Source organism: Gekko japonicus, unplaced genomic scaffold (genome assembly GCF_001447785.1).
Source record: "Gekko japonicus isolate JY-2015 unplaced genomic scaffold, Gekko_japonicus_V1.1 scaffold26, whole genome shotgun sequence".
NCBI classification, from domain to species: Eukaryota; Metazoa; Chordata; class Lepidosauria; order Squamata; family Gekkonidae; genus Gekko; species Gekko japonicus.
In genome coordinates this window covers 1,367,392-1,391,883 of record NW_015174844.1, presented here as the reverse complement: position 1 = coordinate 1,391,883, position 24,492 = coordinate 1,367,392, and the positions used below count along the sequence as shown (strand labels likewise).

The window sequence follows — 24,492 nt, the reverse complement described above, 5'->3', positions numbered from 1 at the left end:
TGTGTTGAATTTCCGCTTGTCACTCAGCTATTCGAGGGGACAGAGCCCTCCCTCAGCGACCCCGCTTCATTTTTAAAAAAGACAGATGCCAAGGGCTGACCTGATGAAGGACCTGCTTCTTAACGTGAACTGCAAGGGAAAGGCTTATTCAGTAATAAGGGAAAGGAGAGGCTCTGTTCGGGCCTTGGTGTACTTTTTCTTACGTCATACATTCGTACATTTAACTCGGATAGTAAAAATTTAATATTAGGCTGGTTTTCCAATTAATTGGGCCTTACTCTACCTGACTGAACGGGGGGGAGGATGTTCGCCCCATCACTCAAGGCTGCTCGAACAGCTTTCGTCCCCCGCCCTTTCTGGCGCCCTCCACGCGCGCCAAACTCCTGAGAACTTCGGCCAAGAGAGCCTTCAACGCCCCCGAACTCCTCCCGACCGAAATCGGCCAAAGAAGATCTGCGATTGGCTAGAGCTGGAAGGCGGCTGTGATCTGATTGGCTTGGAGCTTCACCTCCTCGGCAGCCCGACCACGCCCCCCCCTCCGCCCGTCGCCTGCTGCCACGGGCCAAATTCAAATCGCTGACACTGACCGGGTGAGTGAGTAGTTGCTAGGAAGAGGAGGTACGAAAGGCGGCAGGCTTAGCTGAGTAGTGGGTATCTAATAATAGAGAGGAAGCGGAGTACCAGACTGGAGGTAACTGGAAGGGAGGAAGGGTTCCGTTCGCGGGGTTGGCAGCGCCAAACGTTTTAAACTGGATCCTGGAAGGTCACCGCCCCTTTCCTTCAGCAGCCAATCAACGGAGCCCTACGCTTGGCGTGGCTGGAGGGGGTGGAGTCTAGGGTTGTTCGGGCTAAGGAGCGCGGGCGAATTCCGGGGTTGGAGGCGAGTTTTATGGTGGGTGGGAAGGAGGTGAGTCAGTGGGAAAGGTATGGGGTAACGGAGGGGAGAGGTGTGGGGTATGAGAAATGAGCGCGCATCGGGGCAGATAAATGGACTTCTGTGGATGTCACTAAGAAACGAGTGGGTGATGACGCTGGGATTTGGTGCGGTGCGAGCTTCATCATCGGGTGACATAAACCGTCCTCTGCAGGGTTACACCGTTCTAAGCTTATTGACTTCAACAGACTTAGGATAGTGTAACTATGCTTTAGTGTGGGTGTTCTTAAACGTAGTTTGAGTTTCCTGGTGTACAATTGCATATTTTGTAAGTTATTAGTTTAGTCGTGGTGGCTTTTCAGAACACATAATAACAGTAAATAAAATGGTGATGGTTATATTTGTAAATATTAATTTTTAGGTAACATAAATTTGTTGCATCGGGCTCTTGACTGCAAACGTACCTGCCACAATAAACTTGCCTGCCTTTGAAGCGCCCCAGGACTCTTCTTAGGTCAACTCAACCATTTGAGGATTTGTGAATGATATCACCAACATGGATCTATAAGATATTCCAGAAGGTGGGTTGGCCAGATCTAACTGATGGAGAGGGGATGGTTCTTTCCACACCAGAATATTTTCTGTGATACTTCTGAGGGTTCATGATTCAACAAGCTAAACACATTTGTGTATGAATGGGCAATTAGCTGCTTATTCCTTGAATTCTAAGGAAGGAAGGCAAAAGGTTATTGTTTTGTAATGATTCTGTGTCCCTCTGGAGAAGACAGTTTCCAGGCAATGCCTCTTACTGTGTGGGTGCTCTGTTATAGAGTGTCATGGGTTAATTGCATGGTCTTCTGTTTGGTGTAGCCAGTTTGGTGTAGTGGTTAAGTGTGCGGACTCTAATCTGGGAGAACCAGTTTTGATTCCCCACTCCTCCATTTGCACCTAACTGGATGATCTTGGGCAAGCCGTGGTTCTGATAAGAGCTGTCCTTGAAAAAGAGCAGTTTCTGTCAAGAGCTCTCTCAGCCCCACCTACCTCCCAGGGTGCCTGTTGTGGGGAGGGGAAGGGAAAGGAGTTTGTAAGCTGCTGTGAGACACCTTTGGGTAGTGAAGGGCGGGGTATAAATCCAAACTCTTCTTCTGTTTCATAATGCAGAAATACTGTAAGCATATACCTCTGTTGTACAGTGCTGTTCTAAGAACCCTTTCCTGGAAGTTAACATTTTGAGTAGATCAGCTCTGGATTGCTCTCTAAATATTGTCTGAACAACTGAACAGGATACTTGGTTTGATGCATGTTATTTTGTTAAGGCAGGGCTAATCACTTTTGGATTAGATTGTTGGAAGGATGACCTCACCTGCAATCCTCAGAATATCAAGAGTGTGTGTGCTGCCTAGGAGTTTCTTTTCAACCCACTGTGGCTATTAGTGCAAGGAAATGTCACATTTATTACATTTGAGAGAGAAGGGCGGGCAAATTTATCTTATTAAAGAGGTACAAATGTTTCTATAACTGGGCTATATAGCAATTGCATGTCGTTCCTACTCATTTTCCCACCCACCCCTTTATTATTTGAGCTCTTCTGTTTTCAGGCTGAATTTGCACATTTGTTCTCCTGTGCCTGTTCACCATTTCCACAAGTATGCTCCTTTATTTACTTTTATCTGCTCACTTCGCCACAACATGATCACGACATAGGGTTTTCCATTCCCAGCAAATTATATCAAAGGATGTATGAAAGCCAATTCGGCATAATTTAAGAGTTAAAGAACCTGAGCAACAAACTGCGGGAAAAAGGAAGTGCCTATGAATGAGAATTACGGAAAATAAGTGCCAGAAAGAATTGTGAAGTGGGGAGGATTGCAACTGAATAATGATATTCATCTAGTCTAACAATGGGATTCATTTTACTGCAGTAGGAAAGATCCCTACAATCAAAGCACACTTACTATATAGTTGGTCCTGTAAAACTCTGGGGTAGTGACTTTTGAGTATACATTGTGTTGCAATTTGTTCACTGTTTGTTAAGAAGTCTTGCACAACTTTCCAATTCAGCTTTGTTCTGCCAGCTCTAATCACATTTCTCTCCTATTGTCCTTGTGACAGACACAGATGTCACCTTATTTTGCTTCCAAGGTGACTGTTGTGTTTCCCCCCTCTCTCTCTCAGAATGCTCAAAATGCTACACAACAAAAAACTACATGGCATATTTAAGAGAAGTTCCATACCTGAAGTAAATGTGAAGTAGGAAGAAGTTTAGAGTGGCAAAATGAACAGTAAAGACAAAGTAAGTTATTTGTTGCTGTTAAAACTTGTATGCTCTCCATTTGATCTTCAGTGTCAGTAATGTTACCCTTGCACAGGCCAGAGAAATCTGTGTGTGAGGCTGCAGTTGTCCTATTCAAGAATAGGTGAGGCAGCTCCAAAATCATCATTACTCTGCTGTCCATCTGCTGAGCTGCTTTTAGTTAATGCTCAAATTTTAGTCTTTTAATGAACAGCTAACACTTGAAGTCAAACATCTTGACCTGTATATTAATGCTGAGGCAACCCATTTGTGAAGGTCACAGGGAGGAAAGGTCCCGCAGTAACTGGAAATTGAGCTCCTTTAACTAAGCCACAGGTATAATTTCACTGACAACTATATGTGACTCAAAAGTATCATACCCAGGTAGAGTTTGTTGGAGAAGACAGCCAAATGGTAATTGGTAACTGCGAGATATACAATGAAAAACTACAAGGGAGAAATAAAACTTTCTTATAGAAATTCATGCAATATACAAAAAGAATCAAAGAGCATGAACATTTGTATTAAAAAAGTAGATCCCAATATTTATGTATATAAACACAGTAATGCAGTATCTAAATGTGTACTACCACCAGTGTTCAAAACTTAGTATGATTAAGGCATCTGTAACACAAGAGGCCATTGTGACTTCTCTCATTTTATTATTTATTTCTTTAACAGATCTGTGTGCTGCCTTTTTTCTTAAACAGCCTTCATAGTGGCACACAAAACAGCTATTAAATCCAAAACCCTACCAGGAAAAAATAAATATATATTATTCAGAATAAATGTGCATTTTTCCCTGATAGAGTCTTGGACGTTGTCATAGTTCTAAAAAATGAACTTGACAAAGGATAAAACCAGGCACAGAAGGGGAGCAAAACACATAGGCATATCCAGTGGAGCAGTTCTGTGGACAGATCTATTTCCTTATGCAGTATGAATTTCTCACCTCCCACTGCAGCCCCAGAATGCTCCTCTGGGGCTCAGAGGGAATCTCCAGGAAAATTCTGAGCTGCAGAAAAAGGGGAGTATGAGAATTAAAGGAATCTGAATGCCTGTGGTTTAAAACTAGCCACATGTGGTGCTCTGATGTTAGAACAAACATAAATTTCTCCCCTACACTTAATGGAGAGAGAAGAGTTCTACAGAGGGAAGCCTTTTTGGAGCTATATATATTGTACTGTATTGTTTCTAAAACAATTAATTCCTAAACACAATCCCCTATAATATGGTAGAAGGTAAATGGCAAAGAAAAAAGGGAAAAGTTACTCTTCCAAAATGCCAAAGTACAAAAAGAGAGGGAGAAAATAAAAGTGGAGAGATATTCAGTGAAACCAACTGATGCTCACAAAATGAGAAAAATGACTATATATTTATTTTGGCAACAGCTTTGCTTCAGCAAAGTTATTATGCCTGATTTTGAATCTCACTGTTTTCTGTTTTTGACTCAGGAAAACCAGCCTTTTGAACCACATGAAAGCAGAGTGAAAACTCCACTGAAACAAAAAGCCACCTCCAATTTGTTCTTGGCAGAGATCCAGCCTGCTGCTTCTTGCCATCTGAGGACACCACCAAAGCCTAATGAAATCTCTCCTGCAGATCCATGGACACCAACAGCTAACCTTAAAATGCTGATCAGTGCAGCTAGTCCTGAGATTAGAAATCGTGAACAGGGGAAAAAATTAATGGACAACAGAAGTGAAATTCTTGAGGCAAAATATTTATGTTTGTTGTTTCATTATAAATGTTCTTGTCAACTACTTATTTTTTAAGTATACACTTGAAAAGTAGCTAGCCAAGTGATGTCGCTTAATTTCAGTCTCTGGTGTAAATTTCAAATTTGGGGTGCCAGCTATTTTTAGGATTTATAGCTTCTATGAATGGTAGGTCCGTTATTTTGAGGCTCACCGGTTGTAACTGAAAAGGTGCTTGGTTTTAGTCATTCATCATAGTTTAGTCATTCATCACGGATGCTGGAACTAAATTTGACAAATTGTAATATTTGTGTATAAGACATTACCAATTGGTGTTTCTGTTTTCTGTACACAGGACCATTTATCAGGTGATGAATATGAAAAATCCCAACCAAGCCGTAAAGAAAAAAGTTTAGGACTGCTGTGTCACAAATTTTTAGCTCACTATCCTTATCCCAGCCCTTCTGAAAACAATGAAATTTGTCTTGATGAAGTAGCAGAAGAGCTTAGTAAGTTTGAAGATGGGCTTTGGTGTTTATCACTATTACAAACGTGGCCTGATGTGTACTATAAAATGCTTAGCAATGCTTAGAGGTTTTAGATTAAAGTATGCTTATTAGATCAACAAGTCTTGTTCAAACCAATGATGGTTATAGCCAAGTACAAAAACAGATGGCTGTCACATTCTATGTACACAGTGCTTTACTGTGTTCAAAATGCATCTCATCCTGTTCTTATGGACAAGTTTATAAGATGGGTCCCTTTCTTGTCAATGAGAAGCTCAGACTGAGTAATAGTGGCTTTTGTGAAGTTGCAGGAATAAAAAGAACTGAGACAAGCTACAAAGCTTACCTGCTCTTTGTATTTCTAAGGTAAAGGTAAAGGTTCCCTTGCTCGAAAGCCAGTCGAATCCGACTCTAGGGTTGCGGTGCTCATCTCCGTTTCAAAGCCGAAGAGCCAGCGCTGTCCGAAGACATTTCCGTGGTCATGTGGCCGGCTAAACACCAAGGCCAACGAACTCTGTTACCTTCCCCCCGAAGTGGTCCCTATTTATCTACTTGCAATTTCTTGCTTTCGAACTGCTAGGTTGGCAGGAGCTGGAACTAGAGACAGGAGCTCACCCTGTCTTGCGGCACCCGGGTCTTGAACCGCTGAACTACTGACCTTCCACAGCCTGCAGTTCAGCGTCTTAACCACTTGAGCCACCGCAGCTCGTATTTCTAGCAGTATGTTAATCTGCCCCTGTTTTCTTAAATTGGCACAAGAGCAATATGCTAAACCAGTCATGCACCATTCAAACAGTTACAAGGGCCAGAATGGGTCTTCTAGGATTGTGGGCCATCTTGGACTGGCACCTGACTCTGCCCTGTCAGAATGTCAGCTATCCTGTGGGCTGTGGAGTGGCTTTCTGCACCCCGCCCCCCCAACACACACATAATTTCTCTGTTGCATCCCAGGGGCCAAGAAGATAATAACATTGATGGATTCTTCTCGTATTGGCCTAAGTTTCAAGTGCTGAAATTGTACAAGGGTTGTAATAAATGTTCAGTTTAGTACAAGAATGATAGAATTATTTTCATATTTCTTAAGTAAAATATTTGTACCCCACCTTTTTTCTTGGCTTAAGAAGACTGATGATATATTAGAACATACTCGAAGAAAAGGCATGTCAGCATAGCATCTGGATCATTCTAGTAGCTTATACCAACTGTGAGGTGAAGTAATAAATATTTTTGAACATCAAACCATCTTTTCATATGGTTTTTGTAAGATCAGTATTGAAATTCTAGATTTTTGCATTGCATTAAAAAAATTAATTGACCTTCTAAGGTCAACAATTGGTAGAGTTGTCATATTATCCTACATGAAAAACAACCTTGGCAAAATATTAATTTTCATTGCCAACATCTTATCTATCCAGGATAAATTAAGAGCCCATTTACTAAGATGATATTTAACACTATTAATGAGAGAAATAATAAATAATTGATTTTAGCAGTTAAAGAGACATTGAAACTGGTATTGTTACTCATAAACTTGATATTACATGGGTAACAGTATTATTGACCCTCTTAGAAATTTTAATACATTCGGTTTTCCTTATATTAAGTTTTCATCAAGATACATTATTGAAGAAACTGATTAATTGCAAAATCGGATAAATGGATTCTGATGGGTTAGATAATATTAATACTATATTGTTACCATTTAGTGAAATTTTATTTTTAACCTTCAAGCTTCAAATCCACTGTTCTTTCAGTAACTCTAATGGGAAGTAAATGGTTTAATTAAAAATAGTAAATAATGTTGGCAGCAGGCAGGTCTTCTTTGTTCCTCTTTGAAGTCTTCCTGTTCGTTGGCTTCCTAGAGGTAGCTGGTTGGCCACTGTGTGAACAGAATGCTGTATTAGATAGTCCTTTCGTCTCAGCGTGGCATAGTGGTCAGGATTGGCAGACTCTAATCTGGAGAACCGGGTTTGATTCCCCACTCCTCCACATGCAGCTGCTGGTGTGATCTTGGGTCAGTCACATGATCTCTCAGAGCTGTTCTCTCAAGAGCAGTTCTTGAAAGACCTCTCTCAGCCCCACCCTACGTCACAGGGTGTCTGTTGTGGGGAGGGGAAGGGAAAGGAGATTGTAAGCCACTCTGAGACTCCAAGTGAAGGGCGGGGTATAAATCCAATCTCCTCTTCCTCCTCTTCCTAGGGATCAGCCCACTTTATTTTTATTCCCAGATTTCAGTGTAGTAATTTTTAATGTTCTTTCACTTTTATAAGCATACCATAAACTGTTAATTGTTTGAATACTGATGCGTCTAACACATTGGCTCCTGTGATATATCAAAACAAGGACTGGGGATCTTTCTCATACTCTTCTTTCCCTAGGCAGTTTCATGTGATCATGGGAAAATTGAGTTATGGGACCTAAATGGACTAATAGCTACATGGGTAGGGAGATCGCAGTGTGTGTGTGTGGGGGGGTAAAGAGCCCTCTTTGCCTTCCCCACTGCCACTTCCTGACCCTTGTGCTTAATGCATGTGGATCCCATGACCCCAGGAAACAACTTTACTAGGTTTGAAGGAGAAAGACCCGTGACCTTCAGCAACCCAGTGATCACTGATTTGACAATTCAAGTTGCTTTATTTCTGAACTAATTTTCTCTCCCTCCATTGTAATATTATGCTAGATGTATGAAAGTACTTTGCAGAGAAGCTTTGATTCTAGCTCAGGTAATATATTGGATAGAAGGTGCTGCTGGTCAACTGTCTCCTGGCTTTCCACTCCCTGCAGCTCCAGAAAAGTTTATTCCTGGGACCCATGTGGAGTAATAGCCATGTGGGTTGGGAAGGCTGAAGTAGCAGGGGGCAAAATCCCTTGATCCAGCATCTTGCAATAGAAGAGCTCCACTGATGCAAGAAACACAAGGGAGCAATTTTGCCCCCTTCTCCCTCAGTAGTGCAGCCTCCCAACTCCAATGACTATTACTTCATACTGCTCCCATAACCACAGGAATAAATTTCACTGGGTTGGAAATGGCCACTGCAGAGAGGAGAAAATTATGAGTGTTGGCAATGTTTGCATGGTTCTTGCACTGGATCCAGCCTAATGTTTTCAGGAATATGAAGAGATAAAAATTCAGTGATCTTAGTATAATAACTGCATCATTATATTGTAACAGATGTACTCAACCTCTGTAGTTTACAACAGGCATGTTAAAGTGGAAATTTCAGATATAAAATGACGTGTGTGACCTGCTAGGGCTTAAAATACAATCTCAGAATCTTTCGTGTAATATTTTAGGAAAGCATAAAAATATCAGTTCTTGAATAATTCTTGAGGAGAACTGAAAATACCTTTGATTTATTTCTGTTGGATTGAAAAATCTCTATACATCCATCAGTTATATTTTTAAAAATCCATGTTTATATATAGAGACTCAGGAAGAGAGTGTGTTGTTCTAAGGATTAATCTCACCTGTCTCCTTACTTGTTAGTTTCTGAAACTGAGGAATTATATAAATTTATTTGGTGTGTATTAGGAGCATAAATTTTCCCTAAAGTATAAAACCAAATTTTCCTTTTACAAATATCTTCTATTTGGATCTTTTAAATCATCTAAAATATTGAATGAACTTTATTATTTAAATAGCCGCATTTTGTTTTTGCTGAAAGAGAAGCTGTGTAGTTTGTTTCTAATTTTATATTAAATATATATTTTAGATGCTGATGTATAATGAGTTTCCTGTAGAAATGTTATGTCAACGTCGAGTGAGAAAGGCGGACTGTAGATAATGCAAATAAAATAAATAAATATTAAGTAATCAGCATCCTGTTTACTGGATGGTGTGATTCTTTGTGACTTTGAAATGTAATTATTTTATTATTGCCATATGCCCTATAATCAAAGAAACCTTTTATTTTCCTTCTAGATGTTGAACGCAGACGCATATATGACATAATGAATGTTCTAGAAAGCCTTCATATGGTGAACCGGCTTGCCAAAAACAAGTATGCTTGGCATGGATGTCATAATCTCAGAAGAACACTACAGGTTTTGAAAAAAGTGGCTGAGGAGAACAAGTACCTGCAGCAAATTCAGTTGATCAAAAAAAGAGAACATGAAGAAAAGCCTGAGGGGAACGATCAGAGAACTGAGTTGGTGGTGAAGCATGATATTCCAAGCAACCATATGGATATAAGCTTTGTTGAACTACCTGGGATGGAGTTTCGAGGAGGTAATAGTTTGCTGTGTTTCCAGAATTCTTATGTTAATACTTTCCTTTCTCATGAAACTTGAACTTTTTTGTTGTTCCAAATGTATAAAACAAAATGGATATAGTCCACCAAGTGCGATCTTAACAGTAGAAAAGAGCAAGAGTCCACTAGCACCTTAAAGAGTAACAAAATTTGTGATAGGGTGTGAGCTTTGTGAGTCATTGCTCACTTTTTCAGATACATCTCTAATGTGCAATCTTAACATGAGCCCCATTGAAATTAATGGAAGTGGCAAAGCGACAGCATTTGGGGTGCCAGAACAGGATTGTTACTGTTTAGAGTGGCTTCAAGGTAAAGGCGGTTTTTATCTCTTGTCTTTGTACAGCTTCAGTAAATAGTCGTAAAGACAAGTCATTAAGAGTGATGAGTCAGAAATTTGTGATGTTGTTCCTTGTGTCAGCCCCTCAAGTTGTGAGTCTTGAAGCTGCTGCTAAAATTTTGATTGGTGAAGACCATGCTGAGAATTTAGATAAAAGCAAGTTTAAAAGTAAGTAACAGAAACTGCTACGTGTGTGTGTGTCCGTGTCCCCTATCCTGTGTTTGGGCTTCTGCCTTTTTAAAAAGGATACATTGCTCACTTCTTTTTGTAATCCTCCAAATCAAAGTCATTCACAGTTGCCAAACAAATAAATTTCATTTTAACTATGCTGAAAATATATTTAGTTGGGGGTTAAACTCTTCTGTCAGGAAGAGATGGAATTTGTCTACATTTTACAATACTATGTTTAATAGCCAAATAGCAGAGCTGCATGTTCCTTATCCTTTTAAATTTGTTTCAGCCAAAATCCGGAGACTGTATGATATTGCTAATGTTCTCAGCAGCCTTGATCTAATCAAGAAGGTTCATGTTACAGAAGAAAAGGGCCGCAAGCCAGCATTTAAATGGACAGGACCAGATGTTTTTTCAGATGTTCAGGGTAGGTGTGTACCCATATTTCTGCATTCAACATTAGAATTGGTATCACTTATAAACTTCCCACTAACCAAAAGAAACCTCTCAGAAAACGGCAATTTTGTCTTCTGTGCATAGAGATAACAGCTGGTTTGACACAGCTGTTTATCATATTAAAAGCTTTAATAAAAGTGGTAAATTTTTATATCATGCACAATTTTCAGCATGTATTTATTTAGTTCTTTATTTATAGATGCACCGTCTGTACTTTCACCGGCTAGTATTGCTCTTGCTCATCCTGTGGAACAGAAGACTTCCAAAGAGCATTGTTCCAAGAACCTTTTCCCCACAAGATGTAAACAACGCTTCACACGGCATCCATCCTTAATAAAATTGCCAAAGAATATACAGAATGATCATAGAAAAATTCATTCTGCTCCAAGCAGTCCCATCAAGAAAAACACAAGTATGTACTTGAAACATAAATTCTGTTCTGTATTATCCTGCAGACACTTGAAAATATTGAATGGGCATTCTGTCACACTGAACACAATGTTGTTTGTTCTTTGTCTTTTTGAACTGGGGGGAGCACATGCATATTTGTCAGACCAAGGTTGCAATCCACAATTTGCTTGTTTCTGAGCAGTCTTACTAAGGTTAGAGTGACCTAGTGCATAGTCAATCCATAGATGTGCACTGAGCCTCAGAAGTGTAGAAAGACATCAAGGCTGCAATCCACAATTTGCTTGTTTCTGGGCAGTCTTACTAAGGTTAGAGTGACCCAGTGCATAGTCAGTCCATAGATATGCACTGAGCCTCAGAAGTGTAGAAAGACCAATGTGCAATAGTGTAGATACTTTCATAGCCAAATTCCCAATGCTACTTCAGGTTCTTTTTAGTTCCTTTGAACTTTCATATGCATGCATGAAAAACTAAAAGGGACTTCTTAAACGCACAAGTGTCAGGTTCCTGATGTGTGAAAAACAGGCAATTTTTACATGTGTATATGTTAGTAGGGACTGGCATGAACCTGCCCATGACCCTAAGTTTGGTGCTAAAATTGCCCGGGTTGTGGTTCACAATCCGAGGTTCATGCAATCTTTCCTCAGTGACCCTCCCACAACCCTCCGTGTGGGTTTTTAGGTTTGTGGGGTTCATGGTGAAGCATGTTGGCAATGTCCGCAGCAGAAATGGATGCAAGACATTTTAGTAATCCCTTTTGCTCCCCCCCCCCCGCTTGGAAGTGGGGGGGAGCAAAAGGGATAGCTGGAATGACTTGCATCCATTTCAGCCTAACAGCAGGGTTGTGTCGCCCATCCACTGTTAGGTTGAAATGGAGTTCAGCAATCCCTTTCGTTCCCCTCCGGTTGGAAGTGAGGGGGAGCAAGAGGGGGTGCACCCGTCCACTGTTAGGTTTAAATGGATGCAAGCCATTTCAGCAATCCCTCTTGCGCCCATCCACTGTTAGGCTGAAATGGATTTCAGCAATCCTTTTCGCTCCCCCCACTTGAAAGCAGGGGGAGCGAGAGGGATCTTTGAAATGGCTTGCAGCCATTTAAACCTAACAGCTGGAGGGGTGTGCCTGTCCATTGTTAGGTTTAAATGGATGTGAGCCATTTCAGTGATCTCTCTCATTCCCTAGCACACTCTATAAGCTTAACATATCTGTCTGTTTACACTGATACATACTGATGTTATATTGGCCCTGGTAAGGTGATTGTACCTGTAATCTTAGGACTTAAACTGGAAGGTTCATACTGGCAATATTACCACTGACACAAGGCCAGATACAATTGTGGCCTCACATATCTTTTTGTGTCATTCAGTTCCAGATTGGAATGTTCCTTTTTGAGTTGTATATCAATTGCCTTACAAGTGTAACAGGGGCTTTGTTGTATTCTGTACTATTTGACCTCTGAAGAAGGCACTTCTGGGCTGATATGTGTCAGGTCATATATGGTTCCTTTTGTGTATTTGTCACTTTGATTACATTATGAGGCTTTACTTGGGCCCCTACTGTTTTTGAAATAAACACAAGTACGTTTGTCTGTAATTATTGATATTTTTAACTTTTGGCCCCTTACTAGTTTTCTAAACTTCCTTTAGAGGTTTTGACTCTTGCTTGGTTGGTTTAGTTTCTCTTCCCCTTTTTTTATGGGTTAAATGGTTGTAAGCCATTAAACCCGTCTGTTTTGCTCCCCCCATCTTCAAAGCGGGGAGAAGCGAAATGGATGGGTTAAACGGCTGTTAGCCATTAAACGCTTCCTGGGTGACTCCCCCCGCCCCTCCAAGCTGTGGCTTGCCATGGCCGGGAGAAAGGTGGCCCGAACCAGACATTTTAGTTTGGGCATTTTTGCTCAGTTCAGGGTTTGGTTCGGGACCACCCTGAACCAGAATTTTCTGGTTCGTGGCCATCCATACATGTTAGGTTTCACAATCGACAGCCGTGCAGGAAAGGAGATTTACAATTGCATTTCAATCTTCCCATGCTTATCCTTGTGCATATGATTTTGGGGGGCCTTTTGAAGATGTTCATATCCAGTAGAGGTGAAGCATGGCATACTCAGTCTTGGGAGTCTCCAGATCTGAGGCAGCAAGGATGAAAAAGACCTACCTCAGTCTCTGGAGAGCTGCTGCATTAAGCTAGATTGGCCACTGTATTATGATCAGTTAATATGTCTATATCATCTGTGTGTAGACTCCTCTAACTGGGCCATGAGTCTGGGGTGTGTACTGTGCAACAGAGGCCCTACCAGAAAGAATAATAGAAAAGAGGATTCAATGACCGTGAATTGCTCAAACCAGCTTTAAACTGTGCAAACTATATGGTTCCAGTAAAATCCTTTTGTTTATCTTTTTCCCCACAGGTCACATTCCATCAAGTTTTCCAAGCAAGATGGCTCAACTTGCAGCAATTTGCAAACAGCAATTAGATGAGCAATCAAGGTATGTTTGTTGAAGCTGTATAGGAGGATGCCTTCTTGATTGCCTTGTGAATGCATGTTAAACCAGCTACTGCAATTAGACAACTCTCAGCTAGCGATATATGCCAGAAACTGGTAACAATTCAGATTATGATTACAGTTGATATTGCGACAATTATTAAGACTGCTGCATAACTGACTTTGAACAGTTGAACTGGAAATAGTGGTTTGGAGCCAGAGATCCTTTAGCAGGAGGAACAGAGATTTTTGCTGCATTCTGTTCTTCCCAGGAGTCCCTTTTGCCTCCAGGAAAGAGAATTTCTGGGTTTGCAGGACCTACATGGAGAAATGGGCACATGGTAAGGGGCTGTAGTGAGGAGGAGGACAAAAGCATTCCCTTTTCTTCCAGAATCTCCATATCCATCAATGACTCCTGTAGACAAATTGCTGGATTTAAGCCAACATCTTTGGTGTAAGAGAAGTGCTGTGCAACACTTCCATTTCTAAATAAGCAGAACCAATCCCTCTGTGTCTTGTTCTTTTGTTAACAAGCAATTTTGGATGAAAGTATTTTAACATAACATCTTTTTTCCCCCCTTAGGGAACTGAAAAAGACAACATTGAGACTGGCATCTTCTCCCTTGCCGTGTACTCTGGCTTTGCAACCTGAATCTTGTTTGAAATGTGAAACATTCTTGTTGCCTTCTCATGTAGAGGTCCTGCCTGTGATCCACAGCTCAGCGTCTCCACCAGTACTACCTCATATCCATTCCAACGTGTCGTACGCAGTGTATGTGCATCCATCCCAAACACAGATGGCAACAGCATACAATCCAAGTTTCACAGTGCAGCCTGTTCCCTGTGCTAATGTGATTGGAATCAAATACCCTGCAAGAACTGGTTCAAAAGCAGCACCTGGTAAAATGTATGCTGAAGGCAATGACATCAACTTGGGAGAGAGTGACGCTCATGCTAAAGGTGAGAGCCTCAGGGCTGCCGAGAAGCAAGAAGGTTCCAAAGATGACTGTACACCAGAGAAACTTCTTAAAAGGTGTAAATTAGTACTGGAGTATAGTCCAGTTAAAAAATGTAAAAGTGAGGAGGTAAAGCTTCAAGACATGTTACTGGTAAGTCATGTAAAAGTGTATTCTATTTAAAATACGGAATGATGGAAAACGAGCAAATGCATGACCTCTCACTAGGCCAGTAAATCCCAAATTGAGTGCCATAAGATGCAATTCAGTTGAGGCCAAAGCAGCCAGCCATAGAGGAGGCCACCTGCTGTGTCTTACTGTTTCAGTCAGCCTCCAATGAATGTAATTCCTCTCTGTATCCAGTGTGGTTTGGACCATTTTGTCTCTCTCCATGCAGAGGCAGCCCTGACCTAGATGAGTTAGGCCAGCCCACTCTTGTCAGGCTACAACCATCATGAAGAGGCAAGGCAGTTACTTTCCCTCAGAGAAGGTTATTGCGTGTCTGCACAGCAGTGTGCTATGACTGTTTGCTTCAAGTTGTGCTCCTTTTTATTAACATGTTCATTCCCAAACCTCAAGTCCCTCTGCAGGGCTCCCTAGTCATTCAGATGGAAGCTTATTAGTGTGCAAGAAGGCGCACGTAGATGGACCATGTTCCTCAGCTGGAAAGAATACAAAGCTGTTATGAAAGAAGGAACTCTTGCAGATATTGGCCTATCTGCAGCACTCAAAACCAGCCACCCATTTCTTTGCCCTCAGTCAAACATTCTGAAAAATATGAAGCCGCTTTTTAGAGTCCAACAAGTATCCATCATGCATTTTATTAAGAATGTGCTTCTGTAACAAAGCAAATGAGAGTCTTGTGGCACCTTTAAAGACTAACATGTATTGTGGCATAAACTTTCCTAAATTGGGCTCCAGTCTCTGAAAGCTTATTTCACAATACATCTTTAGGTGTTATAAGAGTCCATTTGCTGAAAATCTCATTGGCCCCACGCAACACTGTGTAACTGTCTCAGGGGAGCATTCTTTCTCCAGGAGCCTGAGCAAGATGTTTCCTTTCAGCATTTCTGTTCTTCTAGGAGGAGGTGGCCTGTTGCCTTTCCAGATACTGGTTTGACATAGCTATGGCATTTTGAGAACTGGCTGTTTCTTAATCTTACTCTGCCATCCAGTTCTTATGGGATGCAAATTGTGACCCATCGTACAGGTGGACACTTTGCAGGTAAAAAAGGTTAGGAAACGGGAAAGGTAAACATGAATGTTAGCTTAAAAACAGGCTCTGCAGTGTTATTGTTTTAAAAATTCATTTAATCTAAATGACTATGCAGTGTTCCCTCTAAGCTGAGTTAGTGTGAGCTAGCTCACAGTTTTTTAGCCTCTGGCTCACACATTTTTGTCTTAGCTCAGGGAGGATGGCTCCAGAGCAAACTAATTTATGTAGTAGCCAATTTGCTTGCTCACAACTTTATTGCCAGTAGCTCACAAAGAAGAATTTTTGCTCACAGGCCTCCACAGCTTAGAGGGAGCATTCTATAAGGAACTTTCAAAGATAAGGATGAAAGTTTGTAATGCAAGATGAACTCTTAATAACACTTTCCTGGAAGTTGAGCCCCACTGAATAGATTTGACTGGGACTCTGAGCAGGCCTGCTTAGGATAGCACTCCAAAGCATTTATTAATTAGTTTAGTGCTGGCGCTAGGGTTCCCAAGTCCCCCCGGGGGGCGGAGAAACCCCCGCCCCAGAGGCCCGTTCCCCGGCGCTGCCGGATCGGGCCCCGGGAACTCCACCCCGACGTGCGCGTCACCCGGAAGTGACATGGGCACGCCGGGGGCGGGGCCACAGCCATACAAGGGAAAACTCTATGGTTTTCCCTTGTATGGCCGTGGCTCCGCCCCCAGCATGCCTGGTGTCCTCCCGTCACTTCCGGGTGATGTGCGTGCAGCGCGTGCACGCTTTGCGCGCACAAGACACCAGCCAGGAGCCCCCCGCTCCTGGCGAAGATACCCTTGGCAACCCTAGCTGGCACTCTTAAGTCATTTAAAAAAACACTAACAGTCCAGAGCATTTCCAGTGACTTTGTCTGCATAGGCAGTCAGAATGAGCTGAGATACTTGTAGTACAGTATGTAAAACTGAAAACCTGACCTGTTTGGAAGACAGGTCTGTATCCCACCTGTTTCATGGTTGTTATGACTATTCTAGTATTCTTTTCATGCTGTTTGTCTGCAGTGGAGGGGTTAGTGGCTTTTACCTAACTATTGCCTGCAGATTAAGGTGGTTGTATTGCTGGTGGAGATTGTTTTGGTGAGGTAACTTTATTATTATTGCTTTAATTTGTATTTTTAAACGTTTGATCTTTCATTGTGAGCCACCTTAAGCAGATTTTTGGACACGTGACATACAATAACTAAGACGTTTTCCCCCTCCTCAGGGAGAATCCATGAAGAATTCAAACACCCAGTCTTCCGTAGCTTTACGTCTGGACCAGGAAGTCTTAGCTTCATCAGCAGAAGAACAAAATGAATACAAAAGCATGAAGCAAAGCAGAGGAGATGAATCTAAGCAGCAGAAGCAGAGAAATCGTTTGGGAGATGACAGTGCCTTCCCAGCACAGAAGACACCTGCACATAAGGTATCAGCACGTCATTGCAGGGTGCGTTGATTTGAATCAAGGTGACTTTACTCGTCCAGAAAAAAATGCCAGGAGACCAAAATTTCTATTTATTATTTAGCTGGTATATACTTTTATTTAGGAGGTAATTAGTTACTCTAGCTTTAAGAACTTAGCTTTAAGAACTTTGGATTAGATCTGTGGCTCTGTTGCAGGAGCAGAGGGGCTTTCTTCCAGTGCAAGGCACCCCAGCTTGATGCAAGGGCATTGTCCACAAAAGAAAAGCACCTCTACTAGTGCAGCCTTTCTTACATTCCTGAGATGATCACAAGTTCACCTTTAAGAGATGCTGTGTTGCCATTAAGTTCAGGTTTCACTTTGGCTTGTTATTTCTAGAAAATCTTTAGCTGAAATGTATTTTTTAAAGCCTTCGATTTTTAACATCTAATATTTTAAATGATTGGTTTTATATCCACCTTGTTTCACTCTAATAACAGGTGCTCACTTATTATCTTAAGTACTTTGGGACCAGAGTTTCTCGGGTGCTTGTCCCTACCTAAGCCAGCTGTTCAGCTACAGGAGAGGCTCTGTTTCATGTGCCCTGACCATCAGAGGTGAGGCATGCAGCCTCAAGGGACAGGGCCTTCTTGGTGACTGCGATGGCTGTGGAAGCTTCCTCCCTGCAGCAGCTTACCTGGAGCTCAGATCCTCTAGCTTTAGGCAAAGTCATTTTTCACTTAGGCTTTGGGTTACTCCCCCGCCCCTTTCCTTTCACTGTAATCATTTGCCTTGCAATACAGATGAGCTGATTATATATTCTTTTATTTTTTGCTCTCTGCTGGTTTTATGCTGGCTTTTGTTGGGGGTTTCAGATCACATGTAGTCAGATTTTTATAATTTTAAAGTTATGTTTTGTGTTTCATTGTTGTACACAGCCTCAGACACAACATGCTCATAGGTGTGTATAGGTGGGACTGGGGTTTTTGTTTCTTGAGAGAATTACTGAGATTTTTTTAACAAAGCTATGAAATGTTTCTAAGTGCTCTAACTTATCTCTGCTACTGCAATAGATCCACAATTCTAATTCAGTGAGCTTAAAACTAGACTTACTGATTAGTCCCTAATTAAAGTGCACACTATCTAAATAATAAATGGAAATTTTTATACACTGGCATTTTTCTGGGTGATTAAAGTTACATTGAATACAAGTCTGAATAGAGAAAGATAATATGCATTCCATAGTTAACCTTTTAAAGTTCATGGTGGTTTTTCCTACCCTTCAGAGCCAGTTTGGTGTAGCGGTTAGTAGTGCAGACTCTAATCTGGGAGAACCGGGTTTGATTCCCCACTCTTCCATGTGCAGCTGCTGGATGACCTTGGGCAAGCTACAGTTCTCTTGGAGCTGTCCTCTCAAAAGCAGTTTTTGAAGAGCTCTCTCAGCCCCATCTACTTCACAGGGCAGATGGAGTTTGCCACACCACCTCAAGAACCATTGCAAATACGTTTGCCAAATTTTACAAGACACTATACAGTTCAACATTTCCATCGGCTTCAAACATAAATGAATATTTAGAATCTCTCACCAATGAAAAAACTATCTACAGAACAGGCTACAATTTTGGATAGCCCAATCACACGTCAGGAAGTGGTTGCTGCAATCAAGTTACAAAATCAAATAAAACTCTGGGAATCAATGGCCTACCGGCTGAATTTTATAAGGTCTTTAGATCCTCACTGACAGATCCCCTTCTTTGTAATGCAGCCTTGCAAGGAGGAATCATGCCACTGTCCTGGTCAACAATGACGCAAAGCTATTTTCGACCATACTAGCGAACCGTCTTAAGACCATAGTCTCAGAGTTTATAGCAGAAGATCAAACTGGGTTAATTCCTGACTTCCGCTTTTGGCGACTCCAATGGCAGGCGCGCTCCTTCGGAGCTCCGTTAGGAATGGCCCGTAACGCAGCAGACGGGAGGGGTGCCGGACGATTCCGCCCCCCCCGGAGTCCTTGTAGGGGACTCCCAGCCTGGGGCGCTGGGGATGTCTCTCCCGAGGCCGCGGTCAAGGGATTGAGGCTCCCTCTTGCCCCAGCAGGTCCCACTGCTGCGGCACCATAAGGACACCAAAAAGCGAACACTGGACGAGCGAGCAGGTGATATCGATGTGATTCTACATGGGGGGGAAATCTCAATCAGAGGCATTAATATTAGCATTGGATTTCAAAAATGCATTTGGTTCCATTGAGATATCGTATTTGATGGCACTCTTAGAAGCATGAGCTTTGGGGAGAACTTTTTAACAGCCTTAAATTCTATATATCAGCAACCTAAATTCAGAGTCAGAGTCAATCAGAGTCGAAGCAAAGGTCTGGGAGCAGGCTATAACACTGGCTAAAAATTCATTACAACCCAAAGGGTTTAATACCTTACCTTTTAGCCTCGGACCCTTACCCTGCTTGGTCCACACAAATTCTTAATAAATTAAATCAGATTGGCCTATTCCTAGAAGATCTCTTCTATGGAAGCATATACAAGGCAAGAACAGCTGTCACACAGAGACTTTGTGATATTGAATTACAAAATGAAGAAGCTTTGCTACCCAAGAACTTCAGAAATATAAAATCTTGGCCTAATTTTACTGTTGCCCCTTATTTAGTTAACATTACCTATGAGTCCTATAGATGGGCCTTTTCCAGAGCTCATTTTGAGGCACTCCCTTCTGCTGTACTGCGAGCTAAATTCACTCGAGTCTCAGTGTATGAACGTATATGTCCATGCATGGCTAATATGGTGGAATCAATTACTCATGTCCTCCTGTTCAGCAGATTCTATCAGGAGGAATGAGACCATCTTATACTACCCCTTTTGTCTAGATTTAGCCCTCTGCAGTCTTATCTTGACTTTAGGCCAGAAGTCCTTCATAAATTCCTCTTAGAAGACATTCAGAGCTCAGCGACCTACGCTGTGGCAAAATTTTGTTGCTTAGCTATTAGGAAACGTAAACTTATTTTAGCTGAAAAAATTGTATGATTCTATTATTAACATTATTTTATTGTACTAATTTTATTAACTTTCTCTTGTAAATGTTTTTATACTATTCCCATGTTATGACTGTTTTAATCCTTTTTATATCAGAATTGTACTGTTTTACTGACTCTTGCTGCAACAAATTAGATCGGATCGGTCAGAGTCAATGGTCTGGATTCCTCTTTCTTTTACCCCTCCTGAGGCACCAGACAAGGCTGCCCACTTTCACCCCTAATCTTTGCTCTAGCCATCGAACATCTAGCAGAGGAACTGTGCAGAGCTAAAACGTTCTCAGCGATTACTAATCTTATGAACAAGATTGCTGATTCCTCTAACAGTTCCCCATATGAATTTGCTGGCTCTCACTCCAAATTTGTGCGCACATGGTTTCCCTCTTATACAATACATGATAGAGACTGATACCATTCCTTCCAACACCAGTTACATTGAATGGCTACACTTTTGATGCACATCCCCTTAGTCTGAGCACTCGACATATATGTTCTCTTTATCTGGTGTATATCTGTATACCTAATAGGCAGTGTTATTACACATACTATGGATTGTTTGGGTATTGATTACCTTTGCGTTGTTTTTATTATACCTTAAGTTTACTGTAATGTTGAACCAATTCTTCAATAAACTTGTTGAATTTTTTTAAAAAACAACAACATTCAGTGCTTATTTTGCATACATGATGTCAGTGAACATCAAAACTAAGAGCAGCTTATAAAATATGTATAAACTTTCCGTGAATATATGATCCATCCATGAGTTATTATTAATTTCTGTTTGGCCATGCTTTCTGTGAAAGAGTTAATGGATTAGAAGAACACTTTCAGTGCACTCCTGTGCAAAGTTATTCCAGTCTAAGTCCATTCATTGAAATAAACAGTGCATAGGATTGCACTGTTCAGTTGTTAGAGAAGATTCTTACACAACCAAAATGTGCTGCTGGAATGATACAATGCCATGTGTGTGGAAAGTAACAATGGCTGAGCTGACTGAACAGGAAAGCCATGGAATTTGCCAGAAATATTTATAAATAGCATATTTACTCTTTTTCAGGCTTGGTTTCCTTCAAGTTACCTTATACCTGTTCCTCAATGCACCCAACTTGGTAATGAGATGACTGCTTCTAACAAAGGAAAAGCAGAGATGTGTTTAGCAGAACAAAAGTCCTACAGTTCCCTTACTGCTGGTGTGTATTATTTGATTACGTTTAATGTATATGTTAAAGTCACCTTAAGTCCTATTTTTGGAGAAAGGCAGGTTATGAATATAGTAATAAAACCTGGTGTATCCCAGAGCTTATTTTAGTCTCTTTCCATCTTGTGTGCAATCAGTGACAGATTATTTTTTTACTCTTTTGTCCTGTCCTTTGAAGGAGCTCATACATAGTTCTCTCCTCATCACTTGTGTAGAAGAATAAAGGAGTAGCACTTGTTTATCCCTAAACTTGCCAAGTTATTTGTTTATTTCTGCTGAGCACTCCAGTCTTCTTTGTTATGTTTTCACTCAGCTTTTGCAGTGTTTAAAAAAAAAAAAAGGCGCAATTGAGTCACAGCTGATTTATGGCAACCCTGTAGGGTTTTTCAAGACAAGAGACGTTCAGAGGTGGTTTGCCATTGTCTGTCTCTGCCTCATGACCCTGGTATTCGTTGGCGGTCTCCTATCCAAATACTAGTCAAGGCTGTCCGTGCTTAACTTTTGAGATCTGAAAAGATAAAGCTACCCTGGACTATCCAGTTTAGGGCTGTGCCCTGTTGGATCCCCCAAAACGGTGTAGCATTAGTGACCCCCGGATGATGGAGTTAATCAGCTAACATTACCCCTCTTGCGCGAGGAAACGTCTCTACTAAAGCCCAGCATGCCCAAACAGTTGTCCTTTGTCTGCACTGCAACAGCTTCTTCATGTCTAGACAATCCCATGGCATGAAAGTGTTGTGCTTTTTGATGGTTTGTTCTCTCTCTTCTCTGGCATAGGTGCCATTCCAGTGACATCTGAATTTACAGCGGTTAATCTCCCTGCTTTTCATATAACACCCATGAACCTAATGTTACCAACATCTTCTGTACCTACCATTCCTGTGGTAAACAACACTATTCTTCCTTCAGTGGCTCATGCTAATCCTGTCCAGGCCCCAAATTCTTCTGTCCTGAACTTTGCACTACAGCACTTTGGACTGATACCAGCTACTCTGCAAATATCTGCAGATCCAGGACTTGGATCTGCCCTGATTCATCAAGGAGCAGAATGTGTTAGTTCTGTCTCTAAAAGCGTAGATTTGAAGCAAGGGGAAACAGTGGAGCACAGCCATGAGTTAAATGGAAAAGAATTTCTAACAGTTTCGTTACAGCAGGTAAGAGGGCTCCTTTGCAAGTATCTTTTGACTTAGATTTTGTGTGGTAGGTACTACATGTGATATAGTAACTGCCAGTGTTCCTTGTTGGGTCTTAGAGCTGCTCTGTGCAGTTGGCAACCTCATGTGATTGGCTACTTGACTGGACTACTCCAGAGTGCAAGTTCAGAATGTTAATGTTTGAATGCCTCTCCCACATAAACCATCACAAAATTAGAATGCCAGGAAGAGGGCCAGACTAAAAATTCTCAGGATACTAACAATACATGGGCTATGTCTGGCCTACAAGAGCATCTTCCATAGTCAATAAATTTCTGTTATTGCCACCATGTGTTTTAGAAACAGCACAAAAATCTGTGCTGCGATCTTGACCCCATAATTTCTGTAGCCTTGCAATTGACTGCAGTGTCAGGATCTTTAGAAAAACCAAAACTGTATTCTCAGTTGATATACAGAGAGAGTAAGGTAAAGGTAAAGGTTCCCTTGCTCGAAAGCCAGTCGAGTCCGACTCTAGGGTTGCGGTGCTCATCTCCGTTTCAAAGCCGAAGAGCCAGCGCTGTCCGAAGACGTTTCCGTGGTCATGTGGCCGGCATGACTAAACACCAAGGCGCACAGAATGCTGTTACCTTCCCACCAAAGTGGTACCTATTTATCTACTTGCAGTTTCTTGCTTTCGAACTGCTAGGTTGGCAGGAGCTGGAACTAGAGACAGGAGCTCACTCCGTCATGTGGCAACCCGGGTCTCGAACTGCTGAACTACTGACCTTCCACAGCTTGCAGTTCAGCATCTTAACCACTTGAGCCACCGCAAAGAAACATAATTCAGACTAATGCAGTAAACATCTCTGAACACCAGCTGTTCACCATATAAATGAGTTTTAATAATTTTACTTAAAGCAGCAATACTTCCTTCGTTAAACTCTATGGATGATCTTGAAAACCTGCAAGATTGTAGCCAAAGCTAATGTTATCTGAAAAAGCTTAAGATTGCAGGGGAATATAAAGCAGGGTTGTTGTTTTTTCATTTGGCCTCTAGAGCATGGTGGGTGGAGCCTGTGTGGTGGCTGAGCAGCTTTGAACTTGACTCTGTTGGTCTGGCTTTTGGGGTCAGGGTTACATTTGGAGAAATACAGGAACTGTAATGATACTGTAATCAAAACTGGATTAGATTTTTACAAAATTGGTGTACCCTGATGTTTGGAATTCATTTGCCTATCAATCTAAATAAATTAATTTATCAAGGATTAAACAGACAGGATCAGGGTTCTTTCTAGTGATTAGAGAGGGAGATTTTATATTAAGGCCTACACAACCATGTAAAATTAGTACAAAACCATGATACATTACTAAGACCAAAAATACTGTCAAAATTACTTCATTAATTCACAGTATTCATTCATGACAGAATTCACATGTATACCATGCAAATCCTTAAAGTTATGTTCATCAAAGTATAAAGCATAAAGCACCTAATTGTGTATACAGCGCAAGTCTCTGAATAAACCTTGCAGCAAAAAAGGAAAAAGTCTCGTGTCATTCCACTGATACGTGGACACAAAGTGTCTTATCACTTTGTAGGTGTATAAAACACACTGGAGATGTATAGCAGATTCACAGCACTCCAAATGTTAGCGCTCCCCTCTGTCCTGTAAATTGTAGTTTCTTCTTGCATTCAGAAATAAATTTTTTTGGACACGGTCATTTCAACTGACAGGTTTCTGCAGATAGAGTCCATTTCAAGGGCATTTTATCAAAGATGGAACTCCACACTGTCCAAACATCACATTCGTCTTCACATCTCACTGTAACAAGAGATACTTCAAAGAACCACCAATGTAATAAATTTAAGTACATACCATTGCAAATCACTGTCAACTTACCGCAATGCACACAAGAAGTATCACCATACACTCTATCCAAAATTTTCAATGCAACTAACACTCACATCCACACTTAATATAAGACACCTGCCAAATTGCATCTCTCACCAGGCTTAAATTCATAGTCCTGCTTTTTAATTCAAAACTCCCTTCCCCCAAATATGTGAGAGAATTCCCTACA

At 41.3% G+C, this 24,492-nt stretch overlaps 1 protein-coding gene across 1 annotated transcript in view; it reads left to right on the top strand.

The window, feature by feature from the left end:
- Window positions 1–3,092: 3,092 nt before the first annotated feature.
- The window catches only part of E2F8 (E2F transcription factor 8), a 24,720-nt gene continuing 3,320 nt past the window's right edge, over window positions 3,093–24,492 (top strand). Inside the window, exons 1-12 of the mRNA XM_015424415.1 lie at window positions 3,093–3,167; window positions 4,622–4,888; window positions 5,208–5,373; window positions 9,293–9,598; window positions 9,964–10,125; window positions 10,418–10,596; window positions 10,840–10,996; window positions 13,398–13,476; window positions 14,056–14,581; window positions 16,863–17,063; window positions 21,137–21,269; window positions 22,055–22,431. Coding sequence (XP_015279901.1) covers window positions 3,150–3,167; window positions 4,622–4,888; window positions 5,208–5,373; window positions 9,293–9,598; window positions 9,964–10,125; window positions 10,418–10,596; window positions 10,840–10,996; window positions 13,398–13,476; window positions 14,056–14,581; window positions 16,863–17,063; window positions 21,137–21,269; window positions 22,055–22,431 — 2,571 coding nt within the window. The 5' untranslated portion in view covers window positions 3,093–3,149. The remainder of the gene's footprint in view (window positions 3,168–4,621; window positions 4,889–5,207; window positions 5,374–9,292; window positions 9,599–9,963; window positions 10,126–10,417; window positions 10,597–10,839; window positions 10,997–13,397; window positions 13,477–14,055; window positions 14,582–16,862; window positions 17,064–21,136; window positions 21,270–22,054; window positions 22,432–24,492) is intronic.